The sequence below is a fragment of the Rhipicephalus microplus genome, chromosome 2, assembly GCF_043290135.1.
Source record: "Rhipicephalus microplus isolate Deutch F79 chromosome 2, USDA_Rmic, whole genome shotgun sequence".
Lineage (NCBI taxonomy): Eukaryota > Metazoa > Arthropoda > Arachnida > Ixodida > Ixodidae > Rhipicephalus > Rhipicephalus microplus.
Window position 1 is genome coordinate 294,784,332 of NC_134701.1, and position 21,987 is coordinate 294,806,318.

General features: G+C 43.7%; 1 protein-coding gene across 7 annotated transcripts in view; it reads right to left on the reverse strand.

The window, feature by feature from the left end:
* The window catches only part of LOC119178350 (sorting nexin-25), a 141,337-nt gene that overhangs the window by 17,017 nt on the left and 102,333 nt on the right, over positions 1-21,987 (reverse strand). For all 7 annotated transcript variants that reach the window (XR_012888420.1, XR_012888422.1, XM_075882289.1 and 4 more), the window contains one exon: positions 5,727-5,908. Coding sequence is in view for 5 of the 7 variants with exons in the window: in XM_075882289.1 (XP_075738404.1) it covers positions 5,727-5,908 (182 nt within the window). In the remaining 2 variants the exon portion in view is untranslated. The remainder of the gene's footprint in view (positions 1-5,726; positions 5,909-21,987) is intronic.

Sequence of the window (21,987 nt, forward strand, 5' to 3'; positions counted from 1 at the left end):
CGCCTCCATCGGAAATGCAGCCGCCGCAGCCGGGATTCGAACCCGCGCCCTGCGGGTCAGCAGCCGAGTACCTTAGCCACTAGACCACCGCGGCGGGGCAATCGTTCAGAGTAAACATAAGCACTGCTTTTTCAATGAATGTAGTATTTTCAACCACCCCACAGAGCAAACAATGATAAAGTCCGCATTAGTATTTGCCACATCTTTCAAATACTTTAACAGACTCTGCAAATTCAAATGTGGGTCTGCCAAGCTGGCGACATCGAAAATCAGGGGATTAGTGAAACTGAGGAGCAGGGGTGGCAAAAAAAAACTAGCACACAGCTTTTTTTTTTAAGGCACCAGAAACGTCATACACTGCTCCAAATATCTGCTCATAATATTTTTAGAAGTCTGCAATCATACGAGTACTCACAGCTATGCGGTGTTTACACGCATTAGTAATTCAACAAAATGAGGTGTGGCTAGTGCTAGACCTAATAAAAATATAGTGGTTTACGGTCAGGGTCTGTGCGCTTAAATTGATTGATTGACTCAAACAACAGGCGACCAGCATGGCCTCTATTTGTCGCTGAAATCGGCACAACTGAAAAAATTTAAAGCTGGTCGTGCATTTTGGCGCAGTGTGGCACAATTTCAGCAAATATTATGGTTTTGGGGCACTTTTTGCACCCCTGTACTACCCACACCACACCTTGCTCTCATCCAAGACTTGCAAATGCCTTCAAGATCATGTTAAAAGTGCCAAAAGTGATTAAGTCCATCATGTAAAATTTAGTTTTACCTTCACTAGTTATCTACATGACCGAAAAGTTTTTATTGTCCAAACGGTACATGAGCAAAACGAGATTAAACAGACATTGTGCGGACACGTCAAAGAAATTATCGAAAGCACTGGCACAGCACTTTAATGTAGCAGGTCAAAATTTCAGTGACCTCAAACTTTATAGATTTCAGTCATAGTTCTGGCCCCAAGAGACTGTTTAAAATATAAAAACTATGCAGAGCCATACTTTATTCCCAAGTTCATAGTACTCCAGCCAGCAGGTATAAACATTTCTAAGGGGAATCTTGAATTCATTCGATACGGTTCGTACACAACAAAAAACCAATTTCCTTCTGTCAATTTCTAACCTGTCGTTAGGTGGTGCTTTCGCAGACAACCCTCCCCTCTCCACTTCTTTCTTTCCTTCTCATTCACGGAATAGTTCTCCTCTTTTTACTCACAAAATTAGTCGCGGTGCCCCTCTCTCTCCTCCCACTACCCTGCATTCCCAGTTGCCCTCTGCCCCTCCATTGTTTGAATTGGAGGAGAGAGTACAAAGCATAGACACGTCAGGGCCAAGAAAATCAGTTCTCGCTTCAAAAAAGACAAGTCCGTTCGTCAAAATGACGACTCAGGAACACAACCCTTGTTTACGGGTTTTTTCATAACATTAAAAACATGACACCTGTATTATAAAAACAAATGGCATTGTATGCCAACACATGCCATCATCAACAGTGGAACATGTCAAACAAAATGAATAGCATGTCATTGCGTGACATGAGTATAGAATGCATATCGTAAGATGAATGGCATAAATTACACAACCACATGTTTATACTGATATCCAGCTAAGTTGGCCTAAATATTTCGTACTTTATTTCCACCTTAGCCCTCAATCATCAATGCTTCATTTCGGGCATGTTGTATTTATATGAAACCTACCACTTACTCCAATTGCCAGTTTTTTTTTTTTTTGGTGGGTGTGCTAACAGAAATATAGTAGTAGTAGTAGTAGTAGTAGTAGTAGTAGTAGTAGTAGTAGTAGTCGTAGTAGTAATAACATCTGGCCTTTAACGTCCCAAAACCACGATATAATTATGAGACACAGCTCTAACACAAGTGAAGAGAACAAAAAGGGTTAATAGAAGGAGGCTATAAAAGTGGTTTGTGAATAGTGGCCTCATTTGTTTTCGAAGCGTGTTAAGGGCATAAAAACAATACGAAAGGCAAAAGACAAGCTTGGTTTGCAATTACGTGACTGCCGAGGCACCTACTGGCACATCAACGTAGGTGACTGGTCAGCTGCCTTCCTCAATTCAATAGAAGTCCATAATATTATATATTTGAAAAAAACCACAAGTCTGACATTCAACACAATTTTTCTTCAAATGGGTTCCCGAAATCCATTCTTTTTTTTTCCCGCACCGTTCTTAATAGGATCCCTGTGACTTGCTGATTACGGTATAATTTTCTCGGTTTATGAAAATCTTGCCCGGACAAAGGCACATGAAGTATTTGATGCTCTGAAAACTATGTACTGTGCTGGAAAAATAATTGTAAATTTCAAACGAGCAAAATATATATCAGCTCAGCAATCTTGAACAAAATTAGTGAAGATTAAAACAAACAAACTTTAACAGCAGCCTTCTTCATTGATGCAGACTAGACCATAGGCTATCCCAGCTCACTTCTGAGTTGGTTCGAGATCATTGAGAAAGCCTTTTGTTCTGCAGTGAACAAACAATAGGTTGATGGCAAAGATGATAGTACATACGTATATACAAAAAAAGTTACAGCTTTGCCACAAAGGCGCAGCAATGAACGCGATAGCAACAAATTAGAAGGTCACACGCAGAATGGCAAGCAGATCGAAACGCTCCCGTGTTTCTCACGCACAAATGACACTCAAAACGTACTCACAGGTACAGATGAATGCAAACAAGCATCTCTGTTGTTACTTTGCTGTGTCGGAACAACGCGCTCTTTTCGCGAACGAAGACTGCAGGGAGCGCAGTGACCGTTGTTCGCCCGGGTAACTACAACATAATCGTTCAGGTGAGAGCCCAAAGCGTACGATTCTCCCCACCCGAGAAAGCGCGCGCTCGCAAGAGCGCCCCCCCCCCCCCTCCCCGGCCCTCTCATGCGTGGGAGGTGAGCGCGCGCCGCCACTGCATCACGATTATCTAGGGACGCTACATCAAGGAGCTTTAAGGGACACGCGCTCATTGCACAATCTCGCTGATAATGCTGAAAATATGAGGTGGCCATCGCCAGCACTAAGTGGTAGATATAAATAGCTTGCATTTTGATGTTAGAGGAGGTGCTCCTTCGTGGCCCGGCTCAGTGGTTAATGCCTCGCACTCACAAGCAAGAGGTCGGACATTCGATTATGCGTGCCGGAGTCCTTTTTTTTCTGGATTGTTTTTTTTTCTTGCATTCTAACATATATATATAGATACGTATACATATATGGTGAATCACGTCCATGCCGGTGGCAAAACACAGCCAAGAGTGTCCATATAATTGCTATCGAAATAAAGATTGTAATTTCATACGAAGTAAGGCTGGCAGCCAACTCTTTTGGATCTGACATCACGGAACTCCTTCTAAATGTTTTGTGTGAGTAAATACGGCCGCTCCAGGAAGAAGTGATCTTTTCACACAGTTCCTCTGCCTTGAAAGAGCACAGCTGATACTTGCTGAGATAGCACGCACGCCATCGATTGCAACCGCCTTCAATATCAAAAAGTTCACTGTAGCTACTCAAGTGAGCCTACACCCCCCCCTCCCCCCGCCTCCCGTTTTTCCATGCTAGTTAAAGACGGGTGGTTTCCTTTCTGTTTGAGCATTCACGGCAGTTATAACACGCCGGGGATGTTATCTTATGCGCTTTCCTGCCGATAAAGATGGGCCAGCCCATTTGATCGGAGCTTCAGCAGCGCTCGCGCCCTTTTACCCGCTCAAGAAAGTTACGATGTGCGGGGGCATGTTATCAATTAAGATCGACTTGTTATGGAACATGGGAGCCACAGCAACTGCCTGCAAAAATCCGCTGAAAGTGTACATACAATTGCTATTGCAATAACAACACAGTTTTTCACCGCTAAATCAGTGTTTTTGGTTAACTCTGCCTTCAGTCCCCCTTTTCGTTTAATTTGCGTGTTTATTTTGCTAGTTTTTGTACCGAACCTCCATATAACAAAATCCTCTTTATAGCAAATTTTTTCACGAATTTATTCATAGTGTTATATGCAGGTTTCAGGAGGGACGAGGGTCTTAAAACAGCACGAAATTCTAATAAGTGCCGACTTTCGAAAATTGCAGTTTGAGATATTTATAGTCGAAAGTATGTGTGAAAAAATTTTATAATATAGCAGAATACTATTTATTTTTGTTAAAAGCTTAATATATGAAATCACAAATGTTTTTAAGTCTGAAAACATAATTTTCTTGGCATTGTTATTTTGTGAAGTGAATGTGCCTTACGGAAATTTTGAGAAAGTTTCTGTGACGATATCTAAATAAACTTGGTACCATTCTTTTTCAAAGCACTTGAAATACTCGAAATACACGCTGAAGCTTTTATTTTTCTCTCAACTTTGATAGAAATGTAATTATATGACAAATACCAGCTAAATACTGGAAGCTCACTTTTACCTTCCAAGTTTAAACATTATTTTTGATCAAAATCTACTTTGCTTTTGCCTGTGGGATGACCTTTTAGAAGAAACAGGTAGTTGTGAAAACTAATATTTTTTATTGTGAGTTAGCATAAGGACCCGTAAAAATTTACCTCATTATAATGTGGAAATTTGTCATTAGTTTTTTTCTAAATGAGATATCTGAAATCTGTTTGCAGATTTGAAATTTCCCTTCAATGGTACACATGCATGCTAATTTTCATGACAGTAAGATAATACATAAAAACATTTTATTTAAGACCCTCGTCCCCCCTTGACTGTACTAGTAGAAAACATCAGTACTGTTCTTCTAGAGCATTTTTGTAAGTAAGTCAACTTCTTTGAGACTTATACAGATCTTTTGGCCTGTTTTTCGTCTAGGCAAGACCGCTCTGGTTAAAATGATAGCAGTTGTCGCAAAAATTATGCTGAATTTGCTCATTCACCTAGAACCCGGCGTATTTTGAAGTTAAACGCAATGCAGACAGCTGAAATATAGGCAGAACATCGATTCTCAGTCAACTTGTGATGGGCAATGCATCCAGGCCAATCTATATAGGTGACTTTGTGCGTATCCACATAAGCAGTCCACAAATGCGACATGAGAATGTCTGCTGGAAGCACGATGAATGGTCAAGTTTGATAATAGTAGAAAAATAAAGCCGCCATGCGCAAGAGTGCGGCGGACCACCGCAGTACGCCGCCGTAGCAGACGATACGCCGAGAGAAGTGCAAGATCTGACTGCTGTGCTGCTAGTTCTTTCGACCACCGTTCGGCTCATTTTTCTCCGCTTGCTAGTGGACATATGGTGCTCTGAAACTAAGTTTATTCTAGTAATGTTGGTTCTCCAGTCATTCGGGAGTTGGCCTTCTTCTAATGAACATAAAAACACAATGGAATAATTTATAGATTATTTAGATCAGGAATACAGAAAGGGTGCATCCTGCCCTTCCTGAAAAAAATCAATGTGTGGCCCCTTCATTGATCAGATGCATTTCTCGCAGACCCTGTAGATTGGTGCACAGATTCTAGGGTCTTAACCTGAATGCTCTTGCAGTGCCTAGTCTATTTAACACCGCCTCCTGCATACTAATCTTCAATTATACTTTGTTACTTGCCCTCTTGAGATTCTCGATCCTTTGAAGTAGCCACATCGTTGAATTCACCAAAGCATAATCATGCACTCTCTTTCGAACCAGAGTGTCAGTGAAAGTTTCAGACACATTTAACCGATTCACCCTTAATGACCAAGAAAGGGCTCTGAGCGAACACTAACGTGGCAAGTTTTCCAGCAGCAACAATTTGGCCTGCTTGCGAGCAGCCAGCTGTTCCTGCTCCGAGCGTTGCAACCATTCGGGGGCAAGCTGGCCTTCGGGCCATATCGACTCCCGCAGCAAGTCCAGCATGTACACTTGCATGGGCTCCGAGAACACCCACGACACCCACTCACGGAGTTGCCTGAAAAACAAGATGACAAAATAACAATGCATATTGCAGTGGCTAGGAAAGAGAAATAAGCTAATATGATTTAGTCAAAATGATTTGAAGCAGATCCAACGCACCCCATCATCACTTACGAGGCTGTTGTACTACAACAGCGAAATACAAGTAATGGTACCCCATTTGTGCGACCACTGCTTGCCAGGGTCGAAACGAGCTGCCAGGTCGTGCTTTCCCTCAAAAGCTGAACAATGACACAAGCGTTTCGAAAAACTACGGCAAGTTCTCCGCCTGCCAGCTCGACAGAGCATGTAACAGGGGGCCTGCACAGCCTTAAACAATTCCGCTCACTGTTTTCAGTCTCCTTCACAACGGTCGGGACAAGGTCCACATCATCTTCCCCCTGTTCTCCTACATTGACCGTAAGCTAACACGGCACAACTAAAGACAGTCCAGTTCACGAGTGACTGAAGCTTAAGGGTCTACCTGCGTGGACGAGGCATTGACTGCTAGTCCTAGGCTGGCAGGTTTTGTTTGAAGAAGAAACGGGACTGCAGATTAGCGGTGTCGGTGGGGAAATAAGGGTACGCCAAAAGTCTGGAGACTGATAGGACGAAGGGCTGCGAGAGGGCCGCAAAAGTGGCACAACATAAAACTGTGAGGTCTCGCAATGAGACATGCTCTCAAAACAAACAGACACAGCAGACACGGTCATGCAAACCGAAACACAGTACATTTATTCAATTACTTTCACATCAACAATATTGTCAGTCGAATCAAATATGTTGCTAGTGACACGCTAAAACCACCTTATACAATATTCCAATACACCTTATCAATATAACAACAAACACAAGGTAACTCTAAGGCGTTGTCACTCATGTTCGACTCACTGCAAGGGTTCCACAAGACACAACCTGCAGTTGCTGTATTCCCCGGGACCCTCTCAGGAGACGACCATCCATGCCAGCCGCCACTAGCCAAAGAGGGCTACTCATGTCTCATGTGACACTAGCCATCTTCGCTGCCAGGAATCACTGCCAGTGCTATCGTGCTAATCTGCTCGAGCAAAGTACCACCTACTGCGGCCTAAATGTGGCCTATCCACGTGACACGTGTGCGCCACGAGGTGCAAATGACATTACAAGGGGTGATAGCACCCCCACATGCACGAACCTTCGTTCTAAAGCTCATTCTATCACTCTGTAAAGTTTCATTTAGTCCCAATGTTGTCGCAGAGTGTAATGCGACAGTAGAAACAGCTGGCTTTTCTCAAAATGAAAGCCCACAACCTGAACACCTGGACACAGTAGACAAGGTCGAGAAAATAAAACATTGTGTTCATCTATCCAACTACAGTCGACTCTCGATAATTCAAACTCGAAGGGGCCCGAAAATTTGATCGAATTAAAAGAAGCTCCAATTAATAAAAGCTAAATAAACGGAGGGCTCTCCGTGAAGTGGCACATGTGCATTGAGCTAACACATGAGGGGGAAGTTTCAGAAGACTTACATTTATTCACATATCACAGGACATCGGTTATTATTTGAAGTAATCGGTGATGCGCGTCTGCACGCGTTTGCCTTGAAGCAAGTCAATCAATCTGCAAACTGCGTGCGGCTTCAGCATTCTCTTGGCAAAACAAGTTGCGCGCGGAAATGTGCCGTAGTCAGATAGGAAGGAGATGCGGTGCAAAGCGCTTTGTCCCAGAGTCTCACGTAACTCATCAACCCATCATCATCCATATGTCTGTCCCGGCACTTCCTCCCCCCCCACCCCACCCCACCCCCGGCGCCGACACTTTCCAAAGACGACAACAACAACGACTGCGTAGCGGAGAGCCACAGCATGGCCAGCACGTGACGAGACAGGAGGAGCGTCTTCACGCGGAGAGAAGCAGATCGGCATTTTAACAGAAAACCAACATTCCACAACAGCTTTTTTTTTTTGCTCTCTTTGCACACCTCGTTGAAAGGAGAAGGGTTACGTGGCAGAGACCGGAAAGGGCGAAGCGTGGCACTGCGTGTGAGAGACTCCCCACCCGCTCAAGGCACAGAGCCATGCTCCCGCAAAGGGCAAGGGCTGCCGAAGATAGTGCCATTTTCCTTTCCTTGAATCACACATTCATTCAACCCAGCGACAGCTTTCTTTTTTTCTCCTCTCTCTTCGCGCGATTTGAGACTGAGCAAGCGTTCTACCGCAGCCTCTTCTTTCTTTTAATTTCTTTCGCGCGCAGCGTTGAGGTGTCGCAGGTGCCGCCGCGGGATTGGGCGGGGTGCTGAGAGCATTTTCGGAGCGCTGTATGTTCGAATTAACCGTCGCAAGTGCAAGCGAGTTCGAATTACCGGGCGTTTTCGCCCATACGAATACACATAGCTTTGACGGAACCTCATTGTGAGTTCGAATCAACCGGGAGTTCGAATTAAGCGTGTTTGAATTAATGAGATTCCACTGTACTTTTACATCGATGATATTGCCAGCTAAATCAAAGATGTCACTAGGGACACGCTATAACATCCTTATACAATATGCTAATGTACTCACTCAACATAACTAATACAAGGTGATGCGAAGGCGGCGGCGCCAAGGTTCAACTCACCATGAGGAGCCAATGGGAGATGAGCACTGCCCCAGCCGCCACACACCAAAAGTGCACCCTAGGCCAACCTAGTACGGTCACCATTTGTGAGTGGGCCACTTTTGGGATATATCAGACGTGGTGTACCAGTGTTGAGCTCACTTGCATCATAGTCACTACGTGTCTTTTGTTTGAGCACAGCCGACTCTACCAGGCCGATGAGATAAAGATTCAGCCGCACTAGGGCGACACCCCTCCCCGGATCATGACCAAGTATCGTAGATGTGGCACTAGCTTGTTGTGCTGATATTCCATATTAATTATGTGAAGAAAGTTTATTGAAGGAACTGAGCAAGCGGGTGGTAGCTCAAAAAGAACGCAGGCGGAACCAGATGACGGTGCTCAATCACCAATCTCGTGCCTTTTTTTTGTGTTGATGATAATTGAGCCAATGATATCACCGTCTTCCTTATTCACTGTAATTCACCCCGGCGAAAATGTTGAAGCCATCCTGGCAATCTAATACGTGGTGACAAACGGGTTGAAGTAGGGCTTGAGACGGTTTATGTGAACAATATCACGTCTACGTCGACGACGGTCGCTCGGTTGCGTGATGGGTACGCTCGATCACGCGGTAGAGACCATGATAATTAGATAGTAGCTTGGGTGATACACCAGGGGCGCAGGGCAATACATGCAGCCATACAAGTGCTCCAGGAACGAACGTTGGCGCAGAACGACGCTCGTCGTCACGGGTCTCCTTCTGGCTCTGTTGGTCGGCTGTAGTAAGCCGCTTGGCTACCTTGCAGCACTCTTCTGCGTAACGAGCGGCTTCAGAGACAGGCGTGCATTCGGAGGGATCTGGCGAGTATGGCAGTAAAGTGTCGATGGTGTGCGATGATTGGTGACCGTACAGGAGAAAAAATTGGGAAAACCCAGTAGTGACTTGCGCAGCGGTGTTATACGTGTATGTCACAAATGGGAGAACTCTCGTTCTCCCATTTGTGACATACGATTGAACCGCTCAGTAAAACCGTTCGTCTGTTGGTGGTAGGCTGTACTCTTGCGGTGTACAATATGGCACTGTTGAAGAAGTGCTTGGATTACATCGGAGAGGAAAACACGCCCTCGTTCACTGAGGATCGCGAGGAGGACCATAACGAAGCACAAAACGACTGAGTATGAAAGTTGTGACATCTTGTGCTGCAGCAGTGGGGAGAGCAGCAGTTTCAGGGTACCGAGTAAGATGATCCACAGCCAGGATAGCCTATCGGTTGCCTGCCGTTGTCAATGGTAGTAGTCCGTAGAGGTCAATTCCTGCATGGTCAAATGGGCGGTCTCGGCATGAAAGTGGCTGCAATGAACCTGTTGCAGGATGTGGCGGGTTTTTCTGCCGCTGACATTCGTGGCAACCGCGAATGAACTGGCGGACTAAGATAAACATTCCATGCCAGTAATACCTTTTTCGTAGGCGCTCGTCGGTCTTGAAAAACACCGGCGTGAGCACATTGCGGATCAGAATGAAACGACAGTCAGATAGTAGAGCGTAGCGTTCGGGGAATGACTAGTAGCCATTTCCTACCATCTGCTGAATAGCTGCGCCGGTACAAAAGGCCATCCCGAATACTGAAGTGCGGAGCCTGGCGGCGCAGGGCTTGAGTGGTTGGAAGTGTCGGTGCCTCGGATAACATGTAGCGAAGCGATCTATGGATCATTGCGTTGTGCGGAAGAGATGGTGTCCTCATCAAGAGCTGACAATGTGTTGTCCGAGGAAACACGTACACGAAACGCGTACTGAACAGGAAGTGTTTCTGCGCAGCAGCAACACGATGCAGAACGAATCCGAAATCGTGGAGTGTCATCAGGGGAAAGTAGAGTGTAGATATGAAAACTGACCACGTGGCTTTTGTTTTGTTTTTCATTTACTTCTTAAAAGGCACTTCACTAGGTCAAAAGAGAAATTTTATTTATACCCTGCAAGTTGTTGTGTGCTCAACGAAAAGCTTTGCACCAGTATAATTTTTTAATTGATTGATTAGAAGCCACGAAAGCATGATGAAAGGAAGTGAGCTTGAAACCTATGCCACTCGCCAGGGGTAGATTTCGCTTGTGGAATTCCTTCCTTGCCCTCTTCGGTATCGGAGCAATTCGGAGCCAGAAGTTCACACGACGAAGACGTATTAACATGTCAAGCGCACGTAAGGTTACATTCGCACGACATGCCCATGCTAGGGCGTTCACGCAAGCGGTGTTACGCCGTTTATGTTCCATGTACCCTACTGCATGTTTCTGGGAGATGAATCTCTCCATGCACACACGTTTGCATAGGCTAGCATTGATCCTGTAACCTTACCCCGATACACAGCATCGCACCGCTGCAACCTATCTAAGTGACGGTGTATCGAAAACACGCGAATGTTGGCACTGGCATGATACGAGAATAGCGAGAAAACCAACACAAAAAGAAATAAAGGCAGCTTAGTCTTGCACTCCCTCCATTGTCTCGCATCACGCCCAATACAAAGTAAAAAAAGTAACGCGCATAAATTTCGATCGTCTGTCTTAATATCTTTGTCAATCTTCAAACTTCTATTTATGCAACAAATAGCACAAACTACACATATTGCCTCGAATATTTCTCGCAGAGTCACGAACTGCGTTCGTCCGTGTCTCCGCCCATCCGTACCCTGTGTATACATCACCTCCAACATGCTGGGCGCACACCCGTGAGTTTAGGTCAAGTGGCGTTCAGTCTGACATTCACCTCTCTGCGGGGGCGTGTAGCATTGTAAATCTTTGCAGATGAGATCGTGAGACCCAGTGCATGCAGGACCGGGTTGGCAGTGCAGAGGTTAAAAAAAAATAAGGGAGGTCCCTCGCCCTGCCTCCTTTCTTTTCTGCTTTGTCATCTGGTCTAGCTTGAGACTTCACGCTTTTTAGAATTAGCTGCGAAGAACACAAGCCATAATTTCTTATCACCTTAAGTTTCCTATCACCTAGGCATTTTTATTTCTTGCAGCGTTGTGTGCACACGAAATTTATTTTACGAAAGAATGCGTCATAAGAGCTGTGCTGCCTCGTGAATTGTCGAGCACGGCAGCGGTGTTTTATATCTGCTCGGGGAAGCATGATGTTCACCTGAAACACCCGTGGTTGCTATGTAGTCTATTGCGAGTTCAAAAGTGATGGTTGATTAAAGAGCGCCCCCCCCCCCCTAAACACTCAAGCAATAGTGAGGAGGAGGGGGGGGGGGTGTTCTGCAACCAGACAGTGGTCATATGTTGTAGATATTTCCTATGCACAACCTTTACCAAGTAATGGTGTTCAAAGTTTCCCTATATAACCAGCAAGCAGGGTTTTAGACAGAGTGGCAATGCCAGAATCGAAAAAATAAACCATTACTTCTTCGGGGTCTTTGCATAATCAGGAAGTCTCGTACCATACAAATATTTCATGGTACGTTGTTTACGTTATAATGAAAGCATACTATAGCATACCCATGTGTCAGCTTCATACCGGTTATTTGTCTTCAGCGCGTTAAACAATATTTCAAACAGGAACCACTTTCGCATTGCATTTTGGACCATATACCTGCTGAAATCCTCGTCAGGCTGCTCTATGCATGTGTCCATCTGCTGGATCCCCTCCTTCCCTTCACAGGATGCATAGTCTTGGGCGAGTAAAAGGTTTTTACCACAGACTGCAGAACTGCGAGCCCACTTCAAGATTATGCACGTTATGCAACGAACAACCTCTTAGAAGCATGTATATTGGTTGACGAAATTTATAATTTGTTTATATCAGGGGAATCCAGCAGGAGGCTTCAACTTTTTCGAACAAAATAATGAAGTCTGTTATTTTTTCTGGCCTTTGGGGGGCCTTTAAAACTTGAGGGCCCAGTTCACTTGAACCCTTTGAACCCTATATAATCGGCCCCTGAGTGCATGTACTCTTCTTGCCTGCTCGAAATTCTCAAGTCTATATAGCCCTTATAGTGCTCACAGACAAAAGAAAAAATTATTCTGTGCTTGTTGGACCAAGTTAAAATGAAGCAAGGAAATCTTCTGGCCTGGTAGCCCTTTGACTATTTGCTCCTGCGTTGCCCTTCTCGGCCGAAAAGGAAGAGACCCAAGAGCGTGCTTTTACTCGATAATGCACCCTCAACTTGCCACTCTGGACGAAAAAAAAAAGGGGACCATATTCTGCAATCCCTGCGGAAAAAAAAAAAAGTTGTGGCTATGATAAAGCATTGGCGCCTTTGTACCACCATAAACTAAAACATTGTTTGCTTTCCTGTCGTATACACAGATCTCACACGTATTTCTTCGAAAATTATAATTTTGTCAAAGTTTATTGTGCCTATAATTATAATTTAGAGGGCCTAAAAGAGTGTTCTGCTTGCCTCTGTTTGGCACCTAAAACCCGGTTTTTCAGTGCTTATAAATTCAGCTTCTACTCGTAACATACCAGTTTTGCAATATGTCACGTGAACGAAATAACCACTAGAGCAGCAAGACCATGAAATGTAAATCATGACATTCATGACATATGTGACGATTTTCATGATACGACTAGTCAATTTTGCTAGTCATACAGTCATGTTATGCCATACCAATATTGGTAAGCTACCATTATCGAAACTGCCATGAGAACTGAAAGTTGTAGACAGCTAAATCATGGTGTCTAATAATATAATTTTTCGAATTTCCCTGACTTTTCCAGGTTTTTCATGACGGTTTAAAGCAAATTCCATGATGTTACATCTGCTTGGAAAACTCTGCGCACTAGAAACGGACCCACAAGTGGTAAAAAAAAATCAGGCAATCCTATAGAATAAGTTAATAAATGTATCACACGTGCTTCGAATGTCTGAGCATGTGCAGTAAATAAAAAAAAAATCCGTATATTTGGCCAAAATCACACCTCCGAGCCAGAGAGTCGGCAAGTTGGCTGTTTGGCAGGATGCAAACAAACGATTCGAAATTAATCGCAGCTGAAAGTTTGAAGGAGACCATGATAGTCCGGCAAGGCAATCAAAGCTGCTAGGAAATGTAGAGGTGGCACCATTTCGTGGCATCTGTGTAAAAAAAGGAAGCCTGAGTTCAGCTTGCTCCGCCACTGGAGTATATTCTACTTCACTATAATGGTTACAGGCCGGGCCACTTAAGAGGTGGATTGGAATATATTAGATAGACCTGTATTATCTGGCTTTACTATTTAGGATGCTAATTGAACTGGATTTGATGCAACATAGATTATTGAATTTAGTATTGGTTTGCATCTCCACCTAAACTGTACACCTATAATATATACTTTTCAGCAAAAAAAAGAATTACATACTGCTTGTGTATTCTGCGCACCATGCGTTCACAAGGACTAACAACTTTGCAAGAACGGAGCCGCAACGCATACTTTCTTTCTTTCTTTCTTTTTTTTTTACGACGAGCACAAGCGTGTCGGTTTGATATTTCTCTGGGCTGTGTCCTCAGATGCCTGCAATGAAAGCTAGGAGTGGCGTTTAAAGCGATGGCGCTCAAATATGTGCTGGCAAGAAGGAATCAGTGTGGTTGCAACAGTTTCCTCGATTCCACAGATTTATCACAGATGCAGGTGGGTTACCTTCGTTTGTGTACTCTTCTATGGACATAACGCTAAAGACTAATCAGAGATTTAATAATACTATCTTAGGAAACTGAAACGAAAAATTTAGATGAAGTTACCCAACTCTACCCTTGAAGCGCAAGCTATCAGAAATAAATGCATAGCTGAGGAGGTTTGCTATTGCATCACCAATAATAATAATGATAGTAATAACAATAATAAAAGGTATCCCATAGCCCGTCAAGCCTCTGCAAATGGCAGTGCTATCCGAACCAGAAGGCCTTCAAGCCGAGCCGAAATTAGGTCAAGACAAACATACCCAAATTTACCAACAAGTATAATGTAGTGGTTGGAAAGTCAGGTATGCTGTGGGTTATGTGGAAGCAACAGACATCAAAATAGTGAATGTACCAACATGGAAGCTAAGGAATGCTTTAGCAAACGTGAAGGACAAGTCCTCGAGTGAAACTGTTCACGGTCTTTTTTATTTTTATGCTTCAGGTTGCCACAATTGTGAACTATCACATTGGTGAGACCACTGATTTCACGAAAAGAGTTTAACAATACGAATATGATGTCAGGAAACAACGCGTCACTTCATATGTCCTCGCTTAACATGTGCATACTATAGGGAACCAAACTGACTGGTCAGACGCATGCGCTCTGGCAAGAAAAAAAAAAAAAGCTTTCATCTGCCTGCACCTGGAATACCAGCACATAGACAACTGCACTTACGCTGAACAGGAGTGATAGGACGCTTCCAACAATGTAGTGTTGGTGCTTATGTCACATAATTAGGTGTACTTAAATACACTGTGTATTTCTCGTGGCTATTATTGTGAACAAGGCTCCCATAGCAGGTTCGAAAATGGCAGTACACTTTATATTCTTTTGGTAGGTGTATTCTTTCACGTCTACATTACGAAACAGCCACGCACTGCTTTTGATTTTTTTCATGCATCCTTTTGCTGCTCACTGTAGTTGTAGCTGAAAGAGAGGCTTTTTTAGCTTAGATCAATGGTAATGTCTATGTTTGTGACGATTGCACAGACTGCCGTCAGTTTTTTTGACCAGGCCCGACTTTTCAAAATTACCATTGATCAATGGTAGCTTAGATCAATGGCAACGCAGTAAAAGTCGTTGAAGTTCGGCAAAAAATGCTTCCTATTTAGAAAGTAAGCTCAACACAGAGTCATTTGCTATTGAGCAATCCAAGATGGGTTCACATGTACAGAGGGCTAACACAAACATCTGGCGTTTTGTCGACAGTGTGCTGGTGTGCTACTGGCTCACTGTTTTTTCACCTGTTGCACTTTTTTTGCCTCTGTTTGTTGTTGTTTTAAACATTTGCTATTGTTTTATAGCTTTGCTGCAAGTAGTACCTCCATATCTATAAACGCTTATTGAATTGAACCTGACTTGCCACTGCCTCAAGCAGTGTGGTTGAAACACATTTATGCTGTCTTGACACCACCTATAGACAGTGCAAGTTCAAAATGCACTTGTGCTGCACTGAAGGTGGTAAGAAGTCAAGTTAAAGTGAAGAACTGTTTCTTAATACAGATGTTAGGCTCTGCTCAAGGTTTGAGGGTCTCGGGGAGTTTTTTGTCTTTCGGACCGTGCCACTGATGCAGTTATATTTGCAGGCAAGTTTTCAGGTAACTCCTGCTGATCAGAACAATGGTGCTGCTGAAGGGCCTTGTCTTGTGTCGATGCAAAGGGGATGTTTTATGCATACATGAAGTTTCTGTGCGTGTGTAAAGGCTGGCCGATTTTCACATGCATGTGGCTGTTTTTTTTTCCTTTCTGTCACTAGCGTAGCAGCGTTAACAGAGCCTGGGTTTGTGTACGTGGGTGGCGCTTGTGCTGTGTATGCATACACAAAGTGTTCCAAGCACCACACTGTGTGATTAAAAAAAAGAGTAACATCATTACGCAAAGCACACTAAGTGCATGTTCCTGGTATATTGCAGTAGTAACTACTAATCTTTTATTTAATAAGATTTAGTTAATTTATCTTAAATGCATCTCCAACTCGACAAATCCTCACCTATATTTAAGATGTCAATGAGATGTATGTCAAACAACATCTAACTGTGCTATTTTTAACGTTTTAACTACACATTCTTGGCTAATAAAAAAAGCCCGAAAAACCTTAAAAATGGCACATGACTAGACTGCAGTGTGCATAAGCCCCGCCGGGGTGGTCTAGTGGCTAAGGTAATCTGCTAGCGGCTGACCCGCAGGTTTTCGGGAGCAAATCCTGGCTGCGGTGGCTGCATTTTCGATGGAGGTGGAAATGCTGTATGCCTGTGCGCTCAGGTTTGGGTGCACGTTAAAGAACCCAAGGTGGTCAAATTCACGGAGCTTTTCACTACGGCGTCTCTCATAATCATATGGTGGTTTTGGGACGTTAAACCCCACATATCAATCAATAACAGGGTGCATCAGAAAGCAGCACCCTCAAACAGGATCACTGAGGTGGCAAGTCAAGAAGACTACCTGCTAGCGTATTGTTTTCTTCCTTCTTCATCTTCTTAGACATGTGCATCGTATTAAACAACTTGCCAACATCTCATCTGTTCTACTATTTGCTCCCCCCTTTTGCAAGTGGGAGCATAGTCACATGTTATTTTTCGTATTTTAAGAGCTTTCTTTATCAGCCAGGGAAAATGGGCACGAACCTAGTACATGTTACTTTAGCGTGCCTACATATGCTTCATCAATACTTTAATGATTATATGAGCACTTCTGCAGTTAAAAACATAATCAGTACTAATTAACTAAACCTCATTGACACAAAATTAGCAGTGGCTACCATAGTAATGATTGATATGTGAGGTTTAACGTCCCAAAACCACCATATGATTATGAGAGATGCCGTAATGGAAGGCTCCGGAAATTCGGACCACCTGGGGTTCATTAACGTGCACCCAAATCTGAGCACACGGACCTACAACATTTTCGCCTCCACTGAAAATGCAGCCGCGGCAGCCGAGATTCGATCCCGCGACCTGCGGGTCAGCAGCAGAGTACCTTAGCCATTAGACAACCCGCGGCAGGCCTGGCTACCATAGTATGAGAACAATATGCACTAGGTGCGCTTCGTGTAATGACGTTCCTCCTTTTCTATATCGTGCCCCATGACATTTGGAACATCTTGCATATGCTCCATATACAAGGTCTGCTAGAAAAGTATCTTACCTTAGGTGGAAGAAAAAAATACTGGCGTAACTGGAGCATTGGAAACCTAGTCCCCCTGTATCTAGTCCCCTTGGGTCTCCACGCGCTTCTACCAGTGGTGCTGCCATTGTTGGAAGCATTTTGAGAAGGCCTCTTTCGGAATGGCTCAGCTGTCGTTGCAGCCATAATGTCCTCCCTTGTCTGAAATCTCTCTCATTTCAATGTCTTCTTGAGTTTGGGAAACAGCCAGAAGTCGCAAAGGGCCATATCAGGAGAGCAGTGATGCTACCGAGGTATCTAGATCAACTTTTAGAGCAGCAATATTTTCATTTTGGAGCACTTAGGATCAGCAAAGTTTTCCATTTTAAAGCAATTCGGAGCAGCTAACTTCAAATCCTGGAGGAGAAGCAAGTTGCATTTCCTTTCAAGGCATGAATAATTATTCTGGGGCTCTTGTGAAAACATAGAAATATTTCTGTTCATTGCAAATTTCGAAGAGTCAATGATCTTGGGAGCTAGCACTCTCTATTTCAGTTGATGCAAAAAATATTGCCATCATTATGCCGAGTATTCTGTAAAAAACTTTTTCAGTGATTATATTCGTGGCAAATTAACAGAATGCTGGTTGAATAAAGCTGCACTTCATGAAATAAAATTCTAGATACACCTGCGTGGTTATTAGTAGATATAGTAGACAAACACTGTGACGTACAATGTTAGACTCATACATGTCCTAACTGCATTTCTCTAAGATGACCCTAAGAATAAAGAAAGGTTCTTCACAACTGATTAGACTGCTGGGCGTAACATGACGTCATTTCGCAGTCTCATAAAGCCAACCTTCACCAGTACTCATCTTTCTATTCTGAAACTACACAACTTATAAGCTTCGTTTTCCTTTTGCAGCAATGTTTTATGTGGCTAGGGCGTTCTGTCTACACTCCAAAATCCCCCAGTAGTGTCCTCTAGAAATCAGTGCATCAAGAAAATAAACCCGACAGGGTCCCTTATGCATACGCCTAAGACGACTCGAAAGCAAAAGCCATTTTGTTTTTATTGCAATAGCAATTATATAGACATTCTCGACCAGCCTTTGCTATCACCAGGGGCGCAGGCAGAATTCTTTTTTTTTTTTTGAGGGGGGGGGGGGCATGCACCTTGATTTAAATGGGGAGGGGGGCAGGCAAATGGTAATTTTGAGCAATATATACAAGGTGTTTCAGGAAACTTGTCCAATGTTGTTTAATTATCAGCGAAAAAAAAACTATTTTCTCACTGTTCTCACAGTTGCTTTTTCAGTAACAGGTATTTTAATAGGGTTGAAGACACCGTTCAGAACAGTAATTAGGAAAGTTAAATTAACTTTTTAGCCATGGGTCGTATGTCCCGTGTTGTCGTTTAGTCCTTAGAATGTATGCTGGATGGTGGTAATTGTATATGATGAATATATGATAAAAAGATGTGAGATGACAGTACTTGGAGTGTTCACTCGATGGATGGACAAACGGACACGCACACCAACAGATACACGGAAGGACCGATGGATGCACAGACGGACGGACATACACTTTGCCCCACTCATCATCATTCACTCCGTGTATATGCTATGATTTTTTTTTTAACCATGACCTACAGACCCTACAAAGCGAAAGGCGGACATGTAACAAGGCGTAGCCACTTCACAGTGGGCCTTTCGACACCAAAGCCGCCAGCAACAGCCTCTTTATTGAAATCTGCACAAATTAAGGCTGATTTGCAGCTGCTCCAACCAGGAAACATGCTTTTCTTAATGAGATTACACTTAAAAAAAGAGGGCAAGTGAAAATTTTAAATTCAAACCCTAGCAATCTCGCGTTCGAAACGGCAGCATGTTTACCTCAATAGCGATTACAAATGCAGATGTGCTGCTGGAAGGAATCACGAAAATGAACATCCGAATGATGATTCATGAATTTGGTATAATAAAAGAAAAGTGTTCATGCATTCCCACCGTTGACGTGTTCTTCTTCAGATGCAAAGCGCGGAAAATTAGACCGCGATGTAAAGAAGTAGGTAGACGTGACAGACATTCTAGCAGCACGCATGAAGTTATTAGTAAAAATTGCTTTTATTACGTGCTGCGCTACACTTCAAACCAGCTATCAGCAGCATTCTTGGGACAATGTCTACCCCCAAATCACCGCCACAATTTCACCCACCGATTGCACTAGACGTCTCGAGTCCCTGCAGTGAGGGCATTTCGCCATTAGGCCAAGCGGGTTTGTACAACAGAAGTTGCGTCGGCACCGAACAACATCATAGATTACTTAGGATGCAAGCGCGACCACTATTTTTTCAGCGGAATAATTCCAGGTATATGATTGTGATTTTGATGGCCCCAAGAACAAGATGAACATAATTTGATGCGCAGGCGGGACAATTGCTGGTGATAGATGGGGCTAAATCTGACTTTGGTACAATTTTTGTTTATATTACCAAGATGGCGCAGTAAATCTGATTTGGCACACTTTGGCGCAGTTGGCACAGGAGTGGGTCACTGGGAGAGCAAAGAGCCTGTTGAACTACAGGAGTCTGACTTTTTGCCAAAAAAGTCTGAACCAAGTGTCAGGAATGTGCAGGAGCATTGTGATGAATGCGCCAGTTTCCTGTTGACCACAACTCAGGTCTCTTGCGTCACACAGCATCACGTAGACAACTGAAGACTTCCGTATAGTACTCAAAGGCAATCGTTTAACTCTGTGGTGCGTACTCGTGGTCTACCACACAGTGAGAGTCAAAGAAAGCACTCAGCATCACTTTGACGTTGCTGCGCACTTGGCGTGGTCTTGATGACGTGGAATGGTTCCACTGTGACGACTGGGATTTGGTTTCTGTGTCGCACCCGTACGCCCAAGACTTGTCACCAGTGATAATGGTGCTCATGAAGTTAGGCTCACTGCTAGTGAAATCCACCATGTCCCGTGAGACTTCGACACGAAGTTGCTTTTGCTCCACAGTGAGCCGTGTTGGAACAAACTTTGCCTTCATGGCGAAATCTTCGTTCATAATCAAATGTGCAGAGAAAGTGCTGATGCCCACCTCTTTCGCCATTTCCCAAATAGTCACACAACGGTCCCGCATCCCCACAGCGTTCACTTCGGCAATGACTTGTCATTTCGGCATGTTAATGGCCAACTGGAGCATGGCTCGCCCTCTACCGATGTGCGGCTGTCTTTGAACCGGTTGTACCACTCCTTAATCAGTGTGCGGCTCATAGCGTCGTCACCGAAAGCTGTTTTGATGTTCCAAATTGTTTGCCGCCTGTTTTCTCGCAAAATTTGATGCAGTAGCGCTGCTCCAGTCGCTCCACAATTTTTCTTGCAATTCGAAACCGCCGAGAGCACTGCACACTACCTCACTCAAACCCCAAGTCCCAGCGACTGACGCTATTGTCAGGCGGGAAAAAATTCAACATGTGCACGAAGGTTCAAGGTTGGTTGATGCAAGTGCGCTTGTTTCACAAATCCATCAGGTGCTTGCAAAAAGAATAACGTTGGATACTTTTCTAACAAACCTCGCACTGGAAGTGCTAGGCTTGTACTACCTGTTCAATGATATGAACCAAGTGACATCCAAAAAGGCTTTTTTTTTTTTTGCTTGAATGTTGAATTGACTGACTACACACTGCTTTCATCAAATAGCACCTTGCAATCATCACACGGCCTGAAAAGCTGTACAAGGTAGCAGGCGTGCTTTGTTTTTAGTTTTGCAACATAATGTACAGCACTGGCCACCATGCCACATGGAACTTCCATCAGTGCTGACCACATGCAATTCTGACTAGGAAGAGAACTTGTTGTTGGGCTAGTTGGTAGATCATTTCAAAAGTTAATTAGAGCGCGAAAACTAGACACAATCACTCACACACGCACACACCCACGCATCAAACACACAGCGCTTGATTGTGTGTTTGATTGAGTGATTGTGTCTAGTTTTCGCGCTCTAATTAACTTTTGAACTGACTAGGAAGGCATGCATTTCCAGGCTTGATAGTGATCATGCACGGCAGCGTGAAATTCAAAGAGGCTTGCAAACAGACTGCTCCTCTAACTTTTTTTTTCTCTGCCCTTCTCAGGAGTTGTGCCGAAAATAACATGTTTGGCAGCTGCTTAGACAATTCAAACACTCCCTTTGAAATTTCTTATAATGTGCAATGCAGTGACAGCCACTTTCCAATACTAAGACGTTTTCTGATGAAGGCTGAACACAACTCACTCATAACTGCTCCAACTCACTTCCACTAGTGTCCGATTTGCACAACCCAATGATTTAAAACAGGAGTATCTTGACTGATCGCTTTCTTCTGGCTGGTTAAGTCATACAAGTGAAATTAAGTAAACCTAAATTTGTAAGACAAAGTCAGCAAAATCAGCACCTTATGTACTTTATACATTGTAAAAGATCATGACGATAGACAAGGAAAAAAAAAGCACATACATAACCACACGCCTTTTTCAGTTCTTGTCTCTTGTGCTGATCCCCCATGACAAGTTCGATTGATTGATTGACTGATTGATATGTGGGGTTTATTGTTTCAAAACCAACATATGATTATGAGAGGCGCCGTAGTGGAGGGCCCTGGAAATTTCGACCAGCTGGGGTTCTTTAACGTGCACCCAAATTTCAGCACACAAGCCTACAGCCTTTTCGCCTCCATCGAAAATGCAGTCGCTGCAGTCGGAATACGATCTCCAG